Source organism: Phyllobates terribilis, unplaced genomic scaffold (genome assembly GCF_046119375.1).
Source record: "Phyllobates terribilis strain yellow unplaced genomic scaffold, ASM4611937v1 Scaffold_3__8_contigs__length_932513732, whole genome shotgun sequence".
Taxonomy (NCBI): Eukaryota; Metazoa; Chordata; class Amphibia; order Anura; family Dendrobatidae; genus Phyllobates; species Phyllobates terribilis.
Genome location: NW_027362763.1, coordinates 335,615,842 through 335,635,243, shown reverse-complemented (window position 1 = coordinate 335,635,243; position 19,402 = coordinate 335,615,842). Strand labels below are relative to the sequence as shown.

The following is a 19,402-nucleotide window of genomic DNA, read 5'->3' as shown; positions in this document are numbered from 1 at the left end:
ATAGTGAAGAAGCGTGCACAATCCGGAGAAATTGGAGCTGTCTGCCACTGCACTGTCTGTTTATATGGTCTTACTGCAGCTGGGAAACAGACAGCAATGATGATTCCACAGTCCATGGGAGCTGTCCTGCTAAAGGAACTGTTGATGTAATGAACATGTGGTCAGTCATATGTGGATAGAGGATCTAAGGGGTAACGTTTCTCCTTGTGGAGAGTGACATGTCAAGCCTGGCATGTCAGAGTGAGGAGACTTAAATGCCATGCTCCTCTGCGAAATTGTATATGCAAATTGTCTCTTCAGAGAGAAAGAGGACTAGAATACTAGTGCCACATATTAGAAGCAGCAATTTTTAAAGTCAATATTGACCCTTTAATGAGCCTTGCAACATGACAGGATAAAAGCCAAACCAGAATCTCAATAGATTCGGATATAGGATGAGAGCTCTGAGTTGTACTTCTATAGAGTAGGAGAAAACACATGAAAACATGTGTCTGCAAATGGCTTCTTATCCTAAGTCACGTGCCAAGGCTCGTTAAAGGGTCAACAATGACTTTTAGGGTTGCTACATCCAACAGGTGGCGCTAGATTTCAAGTTCTCTTTCTGTCTGAAGAGGCTATTTGCATATATATAAGTGAGCAAAATAAATAAAATTAAAACTCCAATCAATAAACAAAATACATTTAGGCTACTGTAAAAACAAGTCATTTATTTAAAAAAATATCACAAAAACAATAAAATCAGGTTCATCATACTAAGGAATGCACCACCTCCAAAGCTCATTGACATTTGAGTATCTTCACCCTTTCTGCCTCTTAGGAGGATTGAGATTTATCATGCTGAGACTAGACAATATATATTCCTAATACTATAAAATCTAAGTGTGGCAAATTTACATTTTAAAGAAAGAAAATATACTTTTGTTATCAACTGCAAAGCGATTGTTATACATATATACATACAGAGTTTCTTAAGTATATTGGACTTTAGTGGCTTTGAAATTATTGAACTTTTTACAAGACTGTAGAGAAATACTCTACATCTGATTTCACACCATAAAGCCTATTATCATTTCAAAATGATACAGAGCTGCAGATCTGTGACACTTGTATGGACTTATACAAGCTATGTTCCTATGTGTTCACCTACTTTTATTATTATTTTATTTTATTTGTAAGTATTTCGAAAAAATGTTTTAAAGATCAGTCAAAATAATATAAATGGAAAGAGTAAATTGAGGAATTGGAGGATGTTTCTTTATTTTTTGTGCTTTTTTTCATATTTAGAGTTTCGTTCAGTGAGCCAAGACTGTACGTACCATAAAGGATGCCATGGGGGACATGACGAGAGGGGGTCCAGCCAGGTTGACTGAATCTCCTCTTTTCAGGCCCTGCAATAGTATTGTGGGATATTTACCCAGGGATCTTAAAAAAAGACATGGGGACAAAAAAATATAAAGTCTTTTTGTCCCATGTTGTTAGAATTGTGATAGCGTTAACCAGCACCAAAAAAGACCCCATTTAAATATTTGCTCTGGGGCTCCTTTAATATATACTACTAAACAGATAATTTTTTTACAAAATTTAGTCCCAAGAAAACTACTACATACAAGAGCATCGTTTGACACTAAGAAAATATCTCTTTTTTGTTTTGTTGGCCCCAGTTAATGAAGTCCAAGATATAATGCGGCTGGCTTGCACAGTAGCTCATTTAATGCAATAAATAGTCTCTTAGCTCTATTTAACTATGACTAATGAGAGGTACATCCCGTAATTCCTCATTATGCAAAAAATAACCTTTGAGATTCTGATATGTAAAAGTGCTTAATACTTATAAATGTATATATTGGACAGTAATTAGTGATGCTTTATATGTTATTAATATAGAAATTCATTTTAATGACCATTTCGCATGATTTTCAATCTGTTCTTTATGAGGACTGATGACTACATTTCTATAAATAAACCAATCTACTTATCAGTACATGGGATTTGTATATCTGGGAAATTTGCTATTTTGTTTTTGACTTTACTTTTCTTTTTGACTTCCCATTGCATTGTGACCTTTTAACCACCGCTCAATTAATAAGTTAAAGACTGTCATCATTTTACTTTCAGGTCAAGATGTTTCGAACCACTTTTCTTTCAATTACTAGAATAATGGACTGTGTTGCTGAAAAAATAGGTAATTTTGGCAAGTGGGACTATTTCTCTAGTGGCAGTAGGAAAAAGAGATTGTCAATTCCCATTGAAATATTTAGGCAGTATCATTCTGATTTACACGTAGTCTTTTCCTGAAGGTGCTGAAGGTGCATTTTTGTTGTAGCTTCTTGGTGGGTATGAAGTTTCTCTTCTGGGGCAAGAGCAGCACAGAAGAGCACCTCCCAAAATGGCCAGTGCAGCGCCAGCCCAGCCAATAAATAAAGCTGGACCAAACTCATACCTAGGACAAAAAAAGAAAAAACAAGATATAATTTTCTATAATATTTGCATCTACAACATTTATGATTTTTAACGTAGTAATACAGGTAGGTAAAATATTGATGTGTTTCAAGCGGAAATCGATTAAAGCTACTGATATACTTTATTCATGATAGCTGCCTCAATGTCTAGATTTCAGTGGCGGTCTCAGGGTCCAGTCAGCTCCATTGCCACATGGGTTTTCAAACAGAAGAAAGCTTTCTCCTCCCTTCCTGTGTTGGTAACGTACAGTACAGACCAAAAGTTTGGACACACCTTTTCATTTAAAGATTTTTCTGTATTTTCATGACTATGAAAATTGTACATTCACACTGAAGGCATCAAAACTATGAATTAACACATGTGGAATTATATACTTAACAAAAAAGTGTGAAACAACTGAAAATATGTCTTATATTCTAGGTTCTTCAAAGTAGCCACCTTTTGCTTTGATGATTGCTTTTCGCACTCTTGGCATTCTCTTGATGAGCTTTAAGAGGTAGTCACAGGAAATGGTTTTCACTTCACAGGTGTGCCCTGTCAGGTTTAATAAGTGGGATTTCTTGCCTTATAAATGGGGTTGGGACCATCAGTTGTGTTGTGCAAAAGTCTGGTGGATACATAGCTGATAGTCCTACTGAATAGACTGTTAGAATTTGTATTATGGCAAGAAAAAAGCAGCTAAGTAAAGAAAAACGAGTTGCCATCATTATTTTAAGAAATGAAGCTCAGTCAGTGCGAAAACTTGTGAAAACTTTGAAAGTGTCCCCAAGTGCAGTTGCAAAAACCATCAAGCGCTACAAAGAAACTGGCTCACATGAGGACCGCCCCAGGAAAGGAAGACCAAGAGTCACCTCTGCTTCTGAGGATAAGTTTATCCGAGTAACCAGCCTCTGAAATTGCAGGTAAACAGCAGCTCAGATTAGAGACAAGGTCAATGCCACACAGAGTTCTAGCAGCAGACACATCTCTTCAACAACTGTTAAGAGGAGACTTTGTGCAGCGGGCCTTCATGGTAAAATAGCTGCTAGGAAACCACTACTAAGGACAGGCAACAAGCAGAAGAGACTTGTTTGGGCTAAAGAACACAAGAATGGACATTAGACCAGTGGAAATCTGTGCTTTGGTCTGATGAGTCCAAATGTGAGATCTTTGGTTCCAACCACCGTGTCTTTGTGCGACGCAGAAAAGGTGAAAGGATGTACTCTACATGCCTGGTTCCAACCGTGAAGCATGGAGGAGGAGGTGTGATGGTGTGGGGGTGCTTTGCTGGTGACACTGTTGGGGATTTATTCAAAATTGAAGGCATACTGAACCAGCATGGCTACCACAGCATCTTGCAGCGGCATGCTATTCCATCCGGTTTGCGTTTAGTTGGACCATCATTTATTTTTCAACAGGACAATGACCCGAAACACACCTCCAGGCTGTGTAAGGGCTATTTGACCAAGAATGAGAGTGATGGGGTGCTATGCCAGATGACCTGGCCTCCACAGACACCAGACCTGAACCCAATCGAGATGGTTTGGGGTGAGCTGGACCGCAGAGTGAAGGCAAAAGGGCCAACAAGTGCTAAGCATCTCTGGGAACTCCTTCAAGATTGTTGGAAGACCATTTCAGGTGACTACCTCTTGAAGCTCATCAAGAGAATGCCAAGAGCGTGCAAAGCAGTCATCAAAGCAAAAGGTGGCTACTTTGAAGAACCTAGAATATAAGACACATTTTCAGTTGTTTCACGCTTTTTTGTTAAGTATATAATTCCATATGTGTTAATTCATAGTTTTGATGCCTTCAGCGTGAATGTACAATTTTCATAGTCGTGAAAATACAGAAAAATCTTTAAATGAGAAGGCGTGTCCAGACTTTTGGTCTGTACTGTATATGAGAAGGCTGGTTCATAGACAGAACCAGTCCCCTTTTTTTGGCTCTGAATAAGCCATAAAGGAGATGGAGGTTTGCTTAGCTTATGACTCGAGCCTATAAGTCAGCTCTTTCCGAATCACTGACCAAAAGAGGGGGGAAGGAAGCTCTCATCTGTGTCAAAACCATTTTGGAAGTTCCTGGTGCCCAGGTCTTTCTCTACAATCTGGACATTAAGGATGTTTAATGCTGCTCTACTTCGAGACTAAAGACGGACATAATAGATTCTCATTGAGCCATCTTCAGTCTCAAAGTAGAGCATGCACTCAGCTAAGCACTTTTGTTCATTAGTTTTAGGAATTATTGCAGTGGGCTGTGGAGGTTGTTACATCACAAGAGCCCTGCGCCCAATCAGCGCCAGCTTCACTGTCCCCGCCTTGGCATGAATTGAACATCAGTAGTTAGTCAGGGTTGTGGCTGCTCTCCGGCATTGGAAGTGAGTATAGCCGTTTTTATTTTAACAGAGGCAAACATTCAGATTAAGAAGGTGTTGTCCTAGTAGTGGACAGCCCCTTTAAGATGTATTAGTAAATTCAGTCTATTTCCACTTGAAACAAATTTACACAGCTTTTTATCTAGCTGGACAATCCCTGGTAGGCTAGATCTGGATGAAATATTTTTCATGGAGCTTGTAATCAACTGATCCCACTACCTTCTATATGAATTATAGTATTAACCCTATACAGCTTCAGTTGTTGGCTTCATGTATCATAACCATCAGGGTTTTCAATATTTTACACAAACCATCTAGAGAAAATTATAGCTGAATTCTGATTGATATCGCCAAAAAGACCATTTTTTTGTTTTCTGGAACTGTTTACACTGTGTTCCAAATTATTATGCAAATAATATTTTCTCAGATTTTCCCAAATTACCTATATGAATTGCAGTCATTGTAGTTTTCCAGTCAAATAACTATTAGAGTACAATTGAAAGGTTTTTGTACAAACTGCCTATGATAACAGTATATTTTTAAAAAAATAAAAAACTCAAACTGCACTCAAAATGCATGTTCCAAATTATTATGCACAGCAGAGTTTTCAACCTTTTCATTTTAATAAAGAACCAAAAAATGGTCATTTTGGCAATTATAAGGATTAGCAGGTTATTACAAACTGAAATCAAACAGTTTTCACCTCAAAACTTTATTCTAGGTGATGTTACATTTGCACATAGGACCCCTTGTTCGAAAGGAGCTTCTGAACTCTCTCGTCCATTGAATTTGTCAGGTTTTGGATGGTTTCTGCTTCAATTGTTTTGCATGAGGACAGAATACCCTCCCAGAGCTGTTGCTTAGATGTGAACTGCCTCCCGCCTTCATAGATACTCCTTTTGATGATGCTCCAGAGATTCTCAATGGGGTTGAGGTCAGGGGAGCATGGGGCCCACACCATAAGTTTGTCCCCTTTTATGCCCACTCCATCCATCTGGACCATCGTACAGTTTTTTTCAACGATGAGTGCCGTGCAACGCTCGATGGTCCAGATGGATGGAGTGGAGGATGGCTGGTTAATGGACACCCCATGCAAACATGGCTACGGCGCCAACAAGGAGGAGGTGGAGTTATGTTTTGGGCTGGAATCATGGAGAGAGAGATTGTTGGCCCCTTTAGGATCCCTGAAGGGGTAAAGATGAACTCCATAATGTATGTTGAGTTTCTCAAGCAGCACTTCCTGCCATGGTTCAAGAAGGAGAACCGTGCATTCCGCAGCAAGATCATTTTCATGCATGATAATGCACCGTCTCATGCTGCACATAACACATCTGCATCTCTGGCTGCTATGGGCATAAAAGAGGACAAACTTATGGTGCGGCCCCCATTCTCCCTTGACCTCAACCCCATTGAGAACCTCTGGAGCATCATCAAAAGGAGTGTCTATGATGGCGGGAGGCAGTTCACATCTAAGCAACAGCTCTGGGAGGGTATTCTGTACTCATGCAAAACAATTGCAGCAGAACCATCCAAAACCTGACAAATTCAATGGACGCGAGAGTTCAGAAGCTCCTTTCGGACAAGGGGTCCTATGTGCAAATGTAACATCACTTAGAATAAAGTTTTGAGTTGAAAATTGTTTTATTTCAGTTTGTAATAACCTGCTAATGCTTATAATTTCAAAAATGACCATTTTTTTGTTCTTTATTAAAATTAAAAGGTTGAAAACTCTGCTGTGCATAATAATTTGGAACATGCATTTTGAGTACAGTTTGAGTGTTTTATTTTTTTAAAAATATACTGTTATCATAGGCAGTTTGTACAAAAACCTTTCAATTGTACTCTAATAGTTATTTGACTGGAAAATTACAATGACTGCAATTCATATAGGTAATTTGGGAAAATCTGAGAAAATATTATTTGCATAATAATTTGGAACACAGTGTATACATAAGGCCTAGTGAATTTCTTAGTGTAAGAAATCTAATATCAACCTTAACTGCCTCAACTGGGGTAATAGCTCAGGTTCTGATCTCCTCCCATCAAAGTTTTCATCCTCTTAATATATTGCAATCATCATATTATATGGCACTGTGTACTTACAATTGCTCATTTCGCCTTTCTACCCATCTAATATGATGACTGCAATATATTAAGAGGATAACAATTTTGATGAGAGTGCTTCTTTAATGACAGATTATAATTTCTAGGAAGCTCATCTTTGTAACCTGAGATAATTAAAGAGCTGGATGTTATCACATGAAGTTTTTACAGAGGTTTTTCAAATAATATAAAAATACAGTATCGCCACAATCAATAAGGATGGACAGAAACAGTCAACCATAATTTACAGATTGCACTTGGGTATAATTCATATTTTACTATTAGTATTAGTAGCTAAGGGGTAAAGTTTCTACTTATGAAGAGTGCCAAGTTGGCATAGGGAGATTTATAAACTGTGCATTGCTTCTCTGGGAATTTAAATACGCAAAAAGCCTCTTCAAAGAGGAAAAGGAAGTGATCTCTAGTGCCACTTATAGGAAGTAGTAATCTTAAAAGTCAATATCAATCTTTTAAGGTGCCTTGCCACATGACTTAGGATAAGTGTCATACACCTTAAAGCATGTGTCTGCAAATAGAGTTCCTCATGTGGCTCCATACCCTTAGCCATGTGACAAAGTCCTTTAGTTGGTCAAATTGATTTTTAGAATTGACACCTTCAGTAGGTAGCAGTAAAGTTCCTGTCTTTTCCATCCACTCTAAAAAGGTTATTTGCTTATTTAAATTCCCAAAGGAGCATTGCATGGCGTAAATGTTATCTTACGCCAACTTTCATTTTTTACAAGGAGAAATGTTATCCCTTAAACCCTGTGTCAGAAGCCTCTCAACCAGCCAAATCAGTTCTCTTGCTTTGCACTGCTGAGTGGTAAACAGACTGAAAAACATGTCTGCACATGAAGTGGCTGGTTTAGCGGCTTATCTTAAGGCACGTGGCAAGTCATTTTAAAGGATTGATAATTACTTATAGGATTGCTACCTCCAGTAATGCTGAATGATGAACTTACTTGGAGTTGCTTGGTGTGTACATATTATAGAAATCTCTAGCTATTTGGTTTCCATACCATGCTGTTGCAACAAGAACACAAAGACCTAAAATAAAGAGAACAAATAATTTAGAAGAGATGCAAAGTGAAATGAATACAAGTTGGGTATCTTCAGTTTAAGACTCTTAAAGAGGCACCCCACCAGTAGCCTGGAATAGCAGAGATGGGTGGCGAGTCTGAGAGCTGCCAGAAGGAATATGATAGGTGTAGATGTAGTTTTGTAGATCACAGGAAGTCAGAGATTGACACACTGATTTCATATAAGAGCAGGTATTGGCCTTGTAGTCAAACTGAAATCACATGACCCAACTGTCCATAATAAAGGGAGAAAAATATAGAAATGCACCGGGACTGGGATGAAGCAAATTACACTGCTGGAATATTGCAGGTGAATTACCATTAAATGTGGAGGGATATGATGAAAATGTTTATTTCAGTATATGCAAAGAATGTTACTGCTATAAAAAATCTATTACATACTATAAACGTTGACAGACTACATTACACATTTTATAATTATATTAAAATTGTATTTAGAAGAAACATGAAAATGTTTCTCCACTTAGTCTTCCATCATCAAGCGGAAGAACAGTGAACAGAATTAGCAGATTAGAGTATGCACGGCTGTGAAGCAGAACACAAGAGTATGTGCGATATTTCAGGAGTTGTAATCTCATATCCTCTTTAGGATGTCAGTCACACCACAGTAGGTGGCATTACACAATGGACTGCATATCTGATCATGGGAACATATAAAGAGGTGAAAGTCAAATGATTCATAGACCATGGGGTGTCTTGTAAAATCATCTAAATATAATGAATCTTACCAGCAATAATGAAGAGAGCGCCGCCTACGATCCCCACTTTGGCTTTCTTCACCTCATCATCTTGTAGACAAGTTAGGCATTTCATACCTACTGCCGCAATGCAAGCGGCAAAGAAGCCCACAAGGATGCCACAGATCATCAGTGCCCGTGTGGCCTGCATAGTGCCTGAATAAAAAAGAAAGATATGTTAGTAAATCACATATACTAGTTACATACAGAATACATCACAATATTAGCCTTTATTTTGACCAGTGAGATTTGAATGACATTGACCATAATATTGGGCAGATAATAGAGCTGGAGTGACAGAGGTTTCAGATTTACAATAGCTCCTCAGCCTCATTTGCATCTACTTATAGATTCCCTTAACATTAATAGTATGAAATCTTAAGGCCCTTACTTGAAGTGAAGCTGACACCTGATACATGATGCCAATCCACGGGCATCATGCTTTAGGCACTGGCTGTACTATTTCAGTCAGGTATGTTTGAATCTGAGCCATTGCAGCGTTTCAAAGAAAAACATACTTTAATAACCGCCGAGGACCAAGCCACACTATAGAGTAGTTGGACTTCTTCTTGCACACTATCCTTGGTCTCTGCCTATGCGTGTACATTGACTATTAAAAGTATGTTTTTCTCTGAAACACGGCAGCGTTTAAAAGTCAGACCTGGCTGAGATCATACAGCCAGTGCCTGATCCATGTTGCTCGTGGACTGGGCAACATGTATCAGATGTCTGGCTCTCCTAGATGGGAAACTGTCACTTGAAAAAACACTATTAACCTGCAGATATAGGGTTAATCTGCAGGTTAATAGAGTACTGAACCTTCTGGGTGCCCACACTTTAAGCCCAGCTGCCAGGAGGAAATTAACTTTATTCCTCTTGGCACCATTCGGTGTTCAGTCACAGGGGTGCCGCCGGCGTGGGTGCAATCACTGCTCTGGGTACAGACAGCAGCAGCTGTAACCGCACCTATGGCACTGACTGACAGTGGCTCAGTTTAGGGCCGACAGTGGAGTTCAAAATGCAGGTGCCAGGCAGGTTCATAACGCTATTAACCTGCAGAGTTACCCAATATCTGCAGGTTAATAGCATTCTCTCATGTGACAAGTCCCCTATAAGACCCTTTTCTAAAGGCGAATAATTAATGAGGGCTCATAAGTAGGGATGAGTGGACCCATGGGAGTTCGGGTTCTGGTACCCAACTGAACTTTACTCCAAAGTTTGGTTCGGGTATAAGAACTTTAACCTGAACCTGAACCACATTGAAATCTATGGGGACTCGAACTTTGGACCTGGAAAATTCTACATTGAACATTATCTACCAAGTGGATGCTCAAACACTTGGTTTGCTCAAGACAGCTTGTAAATAGAGTTGAGCAGACCCGTGGATGTTCGGATTGGTTGGTTCGACTGAACTTCAGTCCAAAGTTCGGTTCGGGTGTCAGAACTCCACCCGAACTTGAACCTGAACCCGATAAAAATCAATGGTGACCCAAACTTTGGTTCTTGGTGCTGTAAAATGGTCGTAATAAGGGCTATGGGTCTCTCTCTCTCCTTCTGGACTTCCCCCCTGAGCTCCGAACATTAAAACGAACTTTCAGGAGAGTTTGGGTTTGATCATCTCTACTCATAAGAACTCGTTTTTGATCATTACCATTGTAAACATGTCATCAATCAACTTGATGAATGAGCAAACTGCTAGTTTGTAGGCTGATTAGATCATTTATGTAGGACATTAAATCATCATTGTTGGAAGCAAAACTCCCGTTTACATGGGAAGATGTGCTGCCAACAATATGCATTTTATATGGGGACAGAACGACTTTATTAAAGATCATTCTGTACATACCGTTTGTATTGGTCCATGTGCTGTAATTGGCCTATATGCAACTCTGTTGTTCCCAAGGGCAATGCCTCTAGTTCTCTATAATACAGATCAGTATAGGGCATCACACAACTTCCTCCATTTGTTTAGTAGGGACTACATGTGCCTTCATACAGGTTCCCTAAATATGTTTCCATTGGGTGTGTGAGTATTTTTTCTCGTTAACCTTTCACATTGTTGTAATATACAATTTGTGGAGAATATTGCCTTGGGTGATTTTAACAATGATACACTAAGATGCATAATTCATCGTCTTGCTGCATAACACATGGTGGCTTAGAGTCTTTTCTATTCGCCACATCCTGCTCCGTATTGGGATATCAAACTTTATAATATATTTTGTATCATTAAATCACCACTTACAAAAAGTTTCTAATAAAGATTTCCAACCCCAGATAAGTAGTACGCTTATAATAGAAAGATCACCAAGTATTCTAACAAGTAACATGTTCTAAAAAATAAATACCTAAAACCATAGTCAGTCATTGGTAACCAGCAGTGGATATTAAATGTAAGAGGTTTTACAATTGATTTTTTTCTATTTTATTGCACTTGGCAGATGTTTTATTTTTTTCATGAACGACTGATATTATTATGTCTTTCGCTTCCAAGATTAGGTGACTGTATAATAACAACATCTTTGAAAATCTTCCTGTTTTTAATTCTTTGCCAAGTTCTAACTTGAAAAGTAGCAACATTTCTAACTTGTAAGCAAGTTTAAATCTGGCTCTGTTTTTTTTGTAAGTTCATCCAAAAGATTCTTCTACCTCCTGAAACATGGAAACCCAACCCTGGTCTACTCCTTGTGTGGTTATGGAAGTTTTTTCTTCACTGGATTACATTTTCTCAGAGATAAAGAACAGTAAAATATATTCTTAGCTACATTCACATCTGTAGCTCTACAGAATTTAATCCCTGTAGTTATATTCAATTTTCAGCTTAGCCCATGTGTAACTAAGATTTTCAACTTGACCATTGATTTAGATTTGGTTTACATTTATACATGGAGTTTAATAGAAGGAGGGGGTTTTCGCTATCACTTCAAGTCCCCCCCACACACAAAGCAATTGTTGTGTGCTGATCTGTTTTTATGGTATGTGCTGTATGTCTATTAAGTAGATTATTTGTCGTTAAAACACTGAAGGTAATAAAACATTAAAAATCTACTGAAAGCTACTTCAATAATTAATGTATATGTAAAAAAAAATTATAAAAAACAATAAAATGTCCCGTTAAAATCCAATAACAATCCAAAAATAGGGAAAGTAAAAAAATATATACATTTGGTAATTGTAGTGCCACACTTATGTTAATCCATATAATAAGGTTAAGGAGTTATTTATACAGTATCTTAGAGTGAACAACATAAAAAAATTCTAAAAGAACACTGTCAGAATTGCTATCTTTAAATTAATAAAAGTTAATTACGGTAATTGGTAATATACAGTATACTCTAAAATTATACAATTAAAAAATATTCCTTTGCAATTCTCTCATATTTGCTATATCTATTTCTTATCTCAGAGTCCCAAATTATGACGTTAGGTTATATATATAGAAAAAGACTGTTTTTTTGGCCGGTCCCAAACTACTTTTGTGACTTCTTGAATTACTACTGCTCCCTTGAAATAATTTTGCCAAATTGGTCATCCTCAGGAGGCTTTGCAATTGTTTGTTTCCACTTTTTACTATAGATCAAAGTAGTTGTCCATGTTCCTAGAATAGTGGGGCAAAACTGTTAAAATACCAAACCAGTAGTACTTAAGTGTCTACTGCTCCACACCAATGATTTGTTTACAGGGATGCAGTGGTGATGTCATATCTACAACACATACCACTGCAGCCAATCACTGGGCTCAGCGGTGATGCCTAGTGAGACGGCAAGAGACTGCTGCATGATTTCATTTTTAAATGAAATGTAATGTTGTCCCTCAGTGCTAGAGTTTTCTTAGTTGTCTGTATTTATCATTATCAATAACTATTTCCTTCTTCGATTGTGACATACAGAGCAAACTTTGTGATGACTGCGTTATTGTCATGTTGAAGGGTTTCCATATTCCTATTCCAACTTCTAGCAGAGTCCAAAGCTCAAACAAGTCCAGTGTGGAGATAGTCCATTTGTGAATTTTACTGGTGTGGAAATACTATGGCTTCATTTCATCAAGACTGGCGATGATCATGCCAGTCATGATGAGGGGGCATGGAAGAGTCAGCAAGTGGCATGTGCCTCTGTGCGCCGCGCAACAAATCTTACTTTAATCAGTGAATGGAGTAAGATTTGTAGCTTAAAGAACACCACAGCTCGTCATGAATTAGACGAGCTATGGCGTCAAGCCCCCACTGTGTCCACATCCTGCTCCTGGCATAAAACTGGCATGAAAACCACAAAAGTCACCAAATTTTTGCGCAACTTTGAGTTGTGTAAAAATGTTGCGGCTTTTCAAACCTTCTTATGCCAGGATTGTGGTGTAAAAGCTTTGATGAATTGGGGCCTATAGAGTAATTTACTGGGAACCAGTAAGTATGGTAAACCAATGCTAGCTAAAAAGTCATCACGTCAGTGGTTTGTGGTACCTGTTCACTTCTCTTTTTTCTTAGCATTTGGTACATTAGGAATGCAAGTAACTATTCTATTTTATATATACTGTATAGCATCTATCACAGGAATCCATTAAACATAAGTGTTTGGAGGCTCCATTGACTTCACCTTCCATAAATGGACAGTTATCACTGGAGCTTCCCCAAGCCGCACAGAGTCTGGTGAAAAATGTCACCATGGTCTTGGCTTTACTGCTTGTTTTTCAGGGCTTGGATACCTGTGAATTCAATCCACCCAGTTGTACCTTTCCCCAGCTCTCCAGTTATGTGGCTAAGTGCTGTGGTTTCCAAAAGCATCACAACCGGCTAAAAGGAACTAAACTGGCTGAAGAATGACGAGCCAGTATTTCCTCCTTAAGGCGAGGGTCTGGTGACATTTTTCATGCTGAATTGAGGATTGAAGTGAAAATATATTTCACTGACATAGCAGAATCTTTTGGGTAGTCAGTAGAAGAAAGAGCTGCACCCTGTGCCATGTCGGTGATCACTTACTTTACCCACAGAGTCAGCCCTAGCTAAAAGATGCTGCCAGGGAGCAAGAGCCTAATCTCTTAGTCTGAGATGGAAAGGGAGGAGGATTGTAGGCAACATATTCCCCAGCATGCCTGTAGAGTTGGATATATTAAAGCCTTCTGTTATGGTACACATTTGGAGTCCACCCAACAAAGGCTTCATACAGAAGGCTTAAAACGAGATGCGAACAGGGCTTTACTGCCAATTAGATAGCTTGTAAGGGAATGAGTTGATAATTTTCATCGCTAACAAATATGGGTTAACTGTAAAAGGCACATACTGTATAAGCTGTCAGGAAGCAAGGGGAATTCAGATGTAGCAAAGTTTAACTTGATAAATAACACATAATTTTAATACTTTGTTGCACAGATCATTGAACAATGACAAATTGAGTGTCAGATTACATTGTTTTGTACCATGATATCTCAGTGCTATGTTATCTGTGTTAGGCTATGTGCCCACGAAGCAGAAATGCTCCGGATTTTTCCTGAGCGTTTCTGCATCTTCCTGGCAGAAAAAACGCATGAGAATTTTACATATGTTTTTTCTGCCAGGTAGAAGCGTTTGTGAAGCGTTTTGAACATGCGATTTCGCATGCGGGTCGTGAAGCGCTTTTCCAAGCGATTTTAGCATCACTTGGAAAGTGCTTGACAACTTGGTCACACAATATAAATCCATGCAACAGGCATGGATTTATGTAATGTGACCAAGTTAAGATGCTGAAAATGCAGCATCGATAGTAAAAAAAAGACTAAAAATGGTGAAAAATAAAAAAAACATTATACTCACTCTCTGATGGCCCCCGGTCTCCTTCTCCGGTGCATCCGGTGTCTTCGGCGGCTCGCAGTGGTGTAAAAGGACCTTCCATGACGTCATTTAGTAGTGTGAGAGGTCACGCGACCGCCGACGTCAGCGGTCGCATGACCTGTCACATGACTAAATGACGTCATGGAAGGTCCTTTTACCACCACCAGCAGCCAAATAGCTGCCAGCACCGACGGGAGCAGACAGGGGGCCATCAGAAGGTAAGTATATGTTTATTTTTTATTTTAATTCTTTTTTAACAACAGATACTATGGTACCCGGGTCAGGAGGAGAGTCTCCTCTTCTCCAGACCCGGGTACCATCCGCATGTGTATGTGTAGTAATGCGGATGTTATGCGGACCAATGCAAGTCAATGGCGGCTAAAACACCGCGATTCTGCAAAATTAATGGATGTGCTGTGGATTTTTCCACAATTGGGGGCCATTGCAGACCTATTACCTAGCGTTTTTTAAGCGTTTCCACGGAGGAAATTACGCTGCGGAAGCGCTTATAAAACACATAGTGGGCACGCAGCCTTAGGGTAACCTTTGCTACATCTGTACATACTGATCTTACACGGGGACCCTCTTCTGTCCATGTCCACTGCTGTTCTTCAGTTTGGAATGAAATAGTTAACTTAGTATACTGCACCTGGAATGTTCTACGGTTAAGGTTAGGTATTCTGTTAATTCTTGTCTTTTATGTTTGGGAGGTGTACTGCTTTGTAGAAAATATGTAATTCTCTAGAGTGACTATTTTGACAGGCCTGATCTTGTCTGAATGCATATAAGGAGACATGTAGAGCTTTGTTCAGATCCCAATATCGATAGAGGAGGATGTGAACCAGCCATCTTTGTTGTGTGAAGCTTAGCCTACAAATTCACTAACCCTTGATTAACTCAACTTTCATGTCTCAGGCCACAAGTCATTCATTTTCTGGATAAAAGGCACCTGGCAGTTGTTTCCTGCAGTTAAAGTTTAATGGCTTTTTTGATAAAATTACCATAATATACATGCGAGGGAATTTTGGGCTGATACTTTTATTGCCAAGATTTTTATAATTTCTCAACAGCTTCTGTGGCTGCTGTAATATATCTTGTTTAGCAAATCTCATGTTAAAAAGAATAAAGAATATATGAAAGCTGTGAAGGCAAAGGCTCCGGCTAAAGTGATAATTTACCACCATCCCTATTAAGTTTTATAAATCATGATTTATCCATTGTGGAAACATCTATAAAGATGTCCAAGACATGGGCCTTAATGGGTATTTTTGCCAGAAATTTATGGTAAATTCTCATGATATTATTTCATTTACTCACTTACATAGCGCCCACAAATTCTCATTCTCATCAATGGAGACATACATTCTCATCACTGTCTCCATTGGGACTCACAACCTACATTTTCTGTCAGTATGTCTTTTGAGTATAGGAGAACATCCACGCAAACACAAGAACACAAACTCCTTGCAGATATTATCCTTGGTGGGAAATGAGTCTAGGATTAGACGGGTGCTGCAACGCAACAGTGCTAACCACTGAGTCACTGTTGCCCTATGTCATGGTGTCTAACCTATGAGGCTCACACCTATCTTGACAATGGGGGTCCCCAGTCTCCTGTGATTGGAAAAGTGGCACCCCAAGCAGGCTTTTTTCAGTTCACTGATATGTAAGTTTTGACAACTGTCTGTTCTGTTATTTTTGAAACTTTCATAGAAGTGAATAGAAACAGCCATGAAACGACCAACGGTTTTATAAAGTATGTGTTTCAAAGAACTCCAAAAAAGTAAAGTACTGATCACCATATTAGTTCCTAATGGGATTTTCAAAACATTTTCCCAAACAGCACAACATATATCGTTATTTATCTATGGATAACTGAATCTTAGTGAGATCTGGGTGACATCCCATGTGAAATGCTCAAAAGTCACCATATGGTTCATCATCCAGCTTTCCCATAATATGTAGTTGCATAAGATTTAATCTCTAGGACATATTGACTAGACTCTTGGGTTTCACCTTGTAAGCTTTATTTCTAGGGCACAGGAGAACAACCTTTTCTGATCTGAGTGCCACATTGTCATACTGAACGACTTCCATGGACCACAATAAAACTTAAAGGGATATTCTCTTTTGAGAAGTTTATGTCATATCAAATGCATTTGCTATAAATGTCTAAGAGATGCATGTTCCACTAGTAAGACTCCCACATCTCTGGGAATGGGGTGCTGTTCTCCCCAAATCAGTACTCTACAGAGTAGAAGACCCTGCATACCTACAGTATACCGCTTTCCTTTGAGGACTTTAGGTGTTGTAGTAGATGGCAGCATTTTACAATTCTCTTAGAATAGTGAGAGCAGTATCCATAGTCAGCTACCCTCTCCCACTCACATATGCCTTTCTAGAGTCCTAAACAGGGGTCCAGGAACCCTAATCTATTGATATATGGAGATCCCAGATATAGTTACTGTGCTCTCTCTGATCTTTCCCATCATTGCTCATGAGCAATTTTTTACTCTTCTTCCCTCTGATATGAAAACTACTGTATACAGAATGATGGGGCTGCACTAAACGGCATGGCGGGCCACAGGTTGTGCACCCATTCTCTACGGGGTACGTAAGCTTTGCTTATGCTTTGTTTTTCATACCATTAATTTTCATGTACTCTGGTGTAATTTGAGTAGGATGTACTTAACTTAGGAACATTGAGAAACACTGGACTAGACTTTTCAAGTTGGATATGTCAGTGATTGGGTCCTCTGAGCTAAGCACATCATTACCTTTTGTACTATACTATTAAATAGCGCCTGCGTCTTGACTTGCCCTCACTTGTCTGTAAACCATAGCAGCATTCCTTTAGTGGTGGTATACCTGATCGCACTGGATTCTAACTTTCATGTCATAAAGTGAACATTGCTTAGAACATAGCATTTTTACTGTGCTATCATATAAGATCGTATAAAAAAACAGTTCTCAAGCAGTTTTCATTTAGATTGAACTGCTGCAGACATCAATATGATCCCGGGGCAGGTCTGTATAGTATGTCAACTTGAAAACGCCAGATAACTGTGACTAAATAATAATATACCGATCAACCTTCAAATGTTCTCTTAGTCATAAAGTCATCATATAGAAAAGATGCTTTTATCACCTTGTAGAAGAAGCTACACACAGCCCAGACTGGCTTCATATAAACTGTCCAGGCTCCCTAATAATGTTTTAACCCAATATCTATAACAAACAAAAGTCAAACTCTCAAAAATACTCAAGAAGAAGCATTAGATGTCCTAACAGGCAGATATTAACCATGTCCTATGGTCTAAACACTCATATCAGGTCATAATATTTTTCATAATCTATTAGCTGTTGGAGAACCATATATAATTATTATTCAGGTACTGCTGTAAGTACAAGAGAGCATAAGTAGCCCATAATATTGTTTACTGTGTATTCCTGGTACGCATAAATGCCAGTCAATAACCTAAGACTTAACCTTTCTAGCTCACATGATTAATTCTAGGACCAGGATAAGACCAGGGTCACAGGTATGAATACTATTGCATTTCATGAAACTTACACAAGTACCAGTGGAAGCATCACATAACTGTATGAATTAGATGACCATTTGTGATGATAAATAGACATGAGATAGATCAATATATGATAAATATATAGATTAGATAGATAGATAGATAGATAGATAGATAGATAGATAGATAGATAGATCCTTATGAATGTGTCAATAAAGTCCTCACTTTTTGCAATTGGAATTCTTTTGGAGTTGTCGCCTTTTTTGTCTTTTTTTGTATGTAGATACTTTGATAGATAATTAATCATGAGATAGAAGTATAGCTGTATAAGTAGGAAAATAGAACATATCAAATACACATTTTTCAGAGTTGTACTTACTTCCCAACTTCAGCAGAGAATCATATGATTTGCATTGCATTTGTCCTGTGCTCTGCATGACACAGGACATCCATAGTCCTTCGTAGGTCACTTGCGCTGTTATGATGGCGTCTCCAGCAAAAGAGGACATCTTCCATTGAGGAATAGCTACCGCCACTATAAACCCAATCCACCCTATACAAGCCAAAGCAAATCCTAACAATTGTAAGCCTGAATTGGCCATTTTCTACAATAAAAAATAGAGATGATAATTCAGATAGTTAGGTAAAACTGTGCTGGACACAGCGTCTACCTTCTCTATCACTTATGTAAAGAGAGCTGATGAGAGGCAGGCGAATGCAAAGAACTAAATGCACAATGTCGTCTATCAGTCTTATTTAAAGTCTCTTCAGAAGTTCTCCTAGTGGAAGAAAGTGTAATAACTGCATCCAGAGAGTAATGATTCCCATTGCACAATCCTTCCTCCATCACCTCCCACTGCTTCTGATGATACCACATGTTTTTTTCTGGTTTGCCTCGGGTTAGTGGCTATGCTCATCTCAGCCCTGAAGTCATTGTTTTGAGTCTAATCCATAATACATATTTGCTAAGCCAGGTGTTTTCCATACAGAGACAAGAATAGTATAGAAAAGTCTAAACAGCCAGAACAATACCATGGAAAATAGATGAATCAGACCATCACTGCACAGGTTTCTGCTGGATAAATAGCAGTTACATGAGGATTATTGTCCAGTTGTTTTGAAAAGATTCATCCTTTTGTAGGGATTTATAGTACATAATTATGGATTTAACTAAAACTTGAATTTACAGGCAGATTGATTGCTGAAAAAATAAATATGTAAAACATGAGTACAATTGTTTGTTTTAGTCTTGACCTCGGGTTCACCGTTACTTGGCTTTACAATTTAGAGTATTTCAACCATTGTAGTACATGCAGTCTCACATT

At 38.6% G+C, this 19,402-nt stretch overlaps 1 protein-coding gene across 1 annotated transcript; it reads right to left on the bottom strand.

The window, feature by feature from the left end:
- Window positions 1-687: 687 nt before the first annotated feature.
- On the bottom strand, window positions 688-18,875 carry CLDN1 (claudin 1). The gene is made up of 4 exons (XM_073675166.1): window positions 18,457-18,875; window positions 8,742-8,906; window positions 7,876-7,960; window positions 688-2,440 (listed from the first exon to the last, which is right to left on the bottom strand). Exons 1-4 carry the CDS (start codon window positions 18,677-18,679, stop codon window positions 2,275-2,277), a joined length of 639 nt encoding a protein of 212 aa, XP_073531267.1. The 5' UTR covers window positions 18,680-18,875; the 3' UTR covers window positions 688-2,274.
- Between the last annotated feature and the right edge of the window lie 527 nt (window positions 18,876-19,402).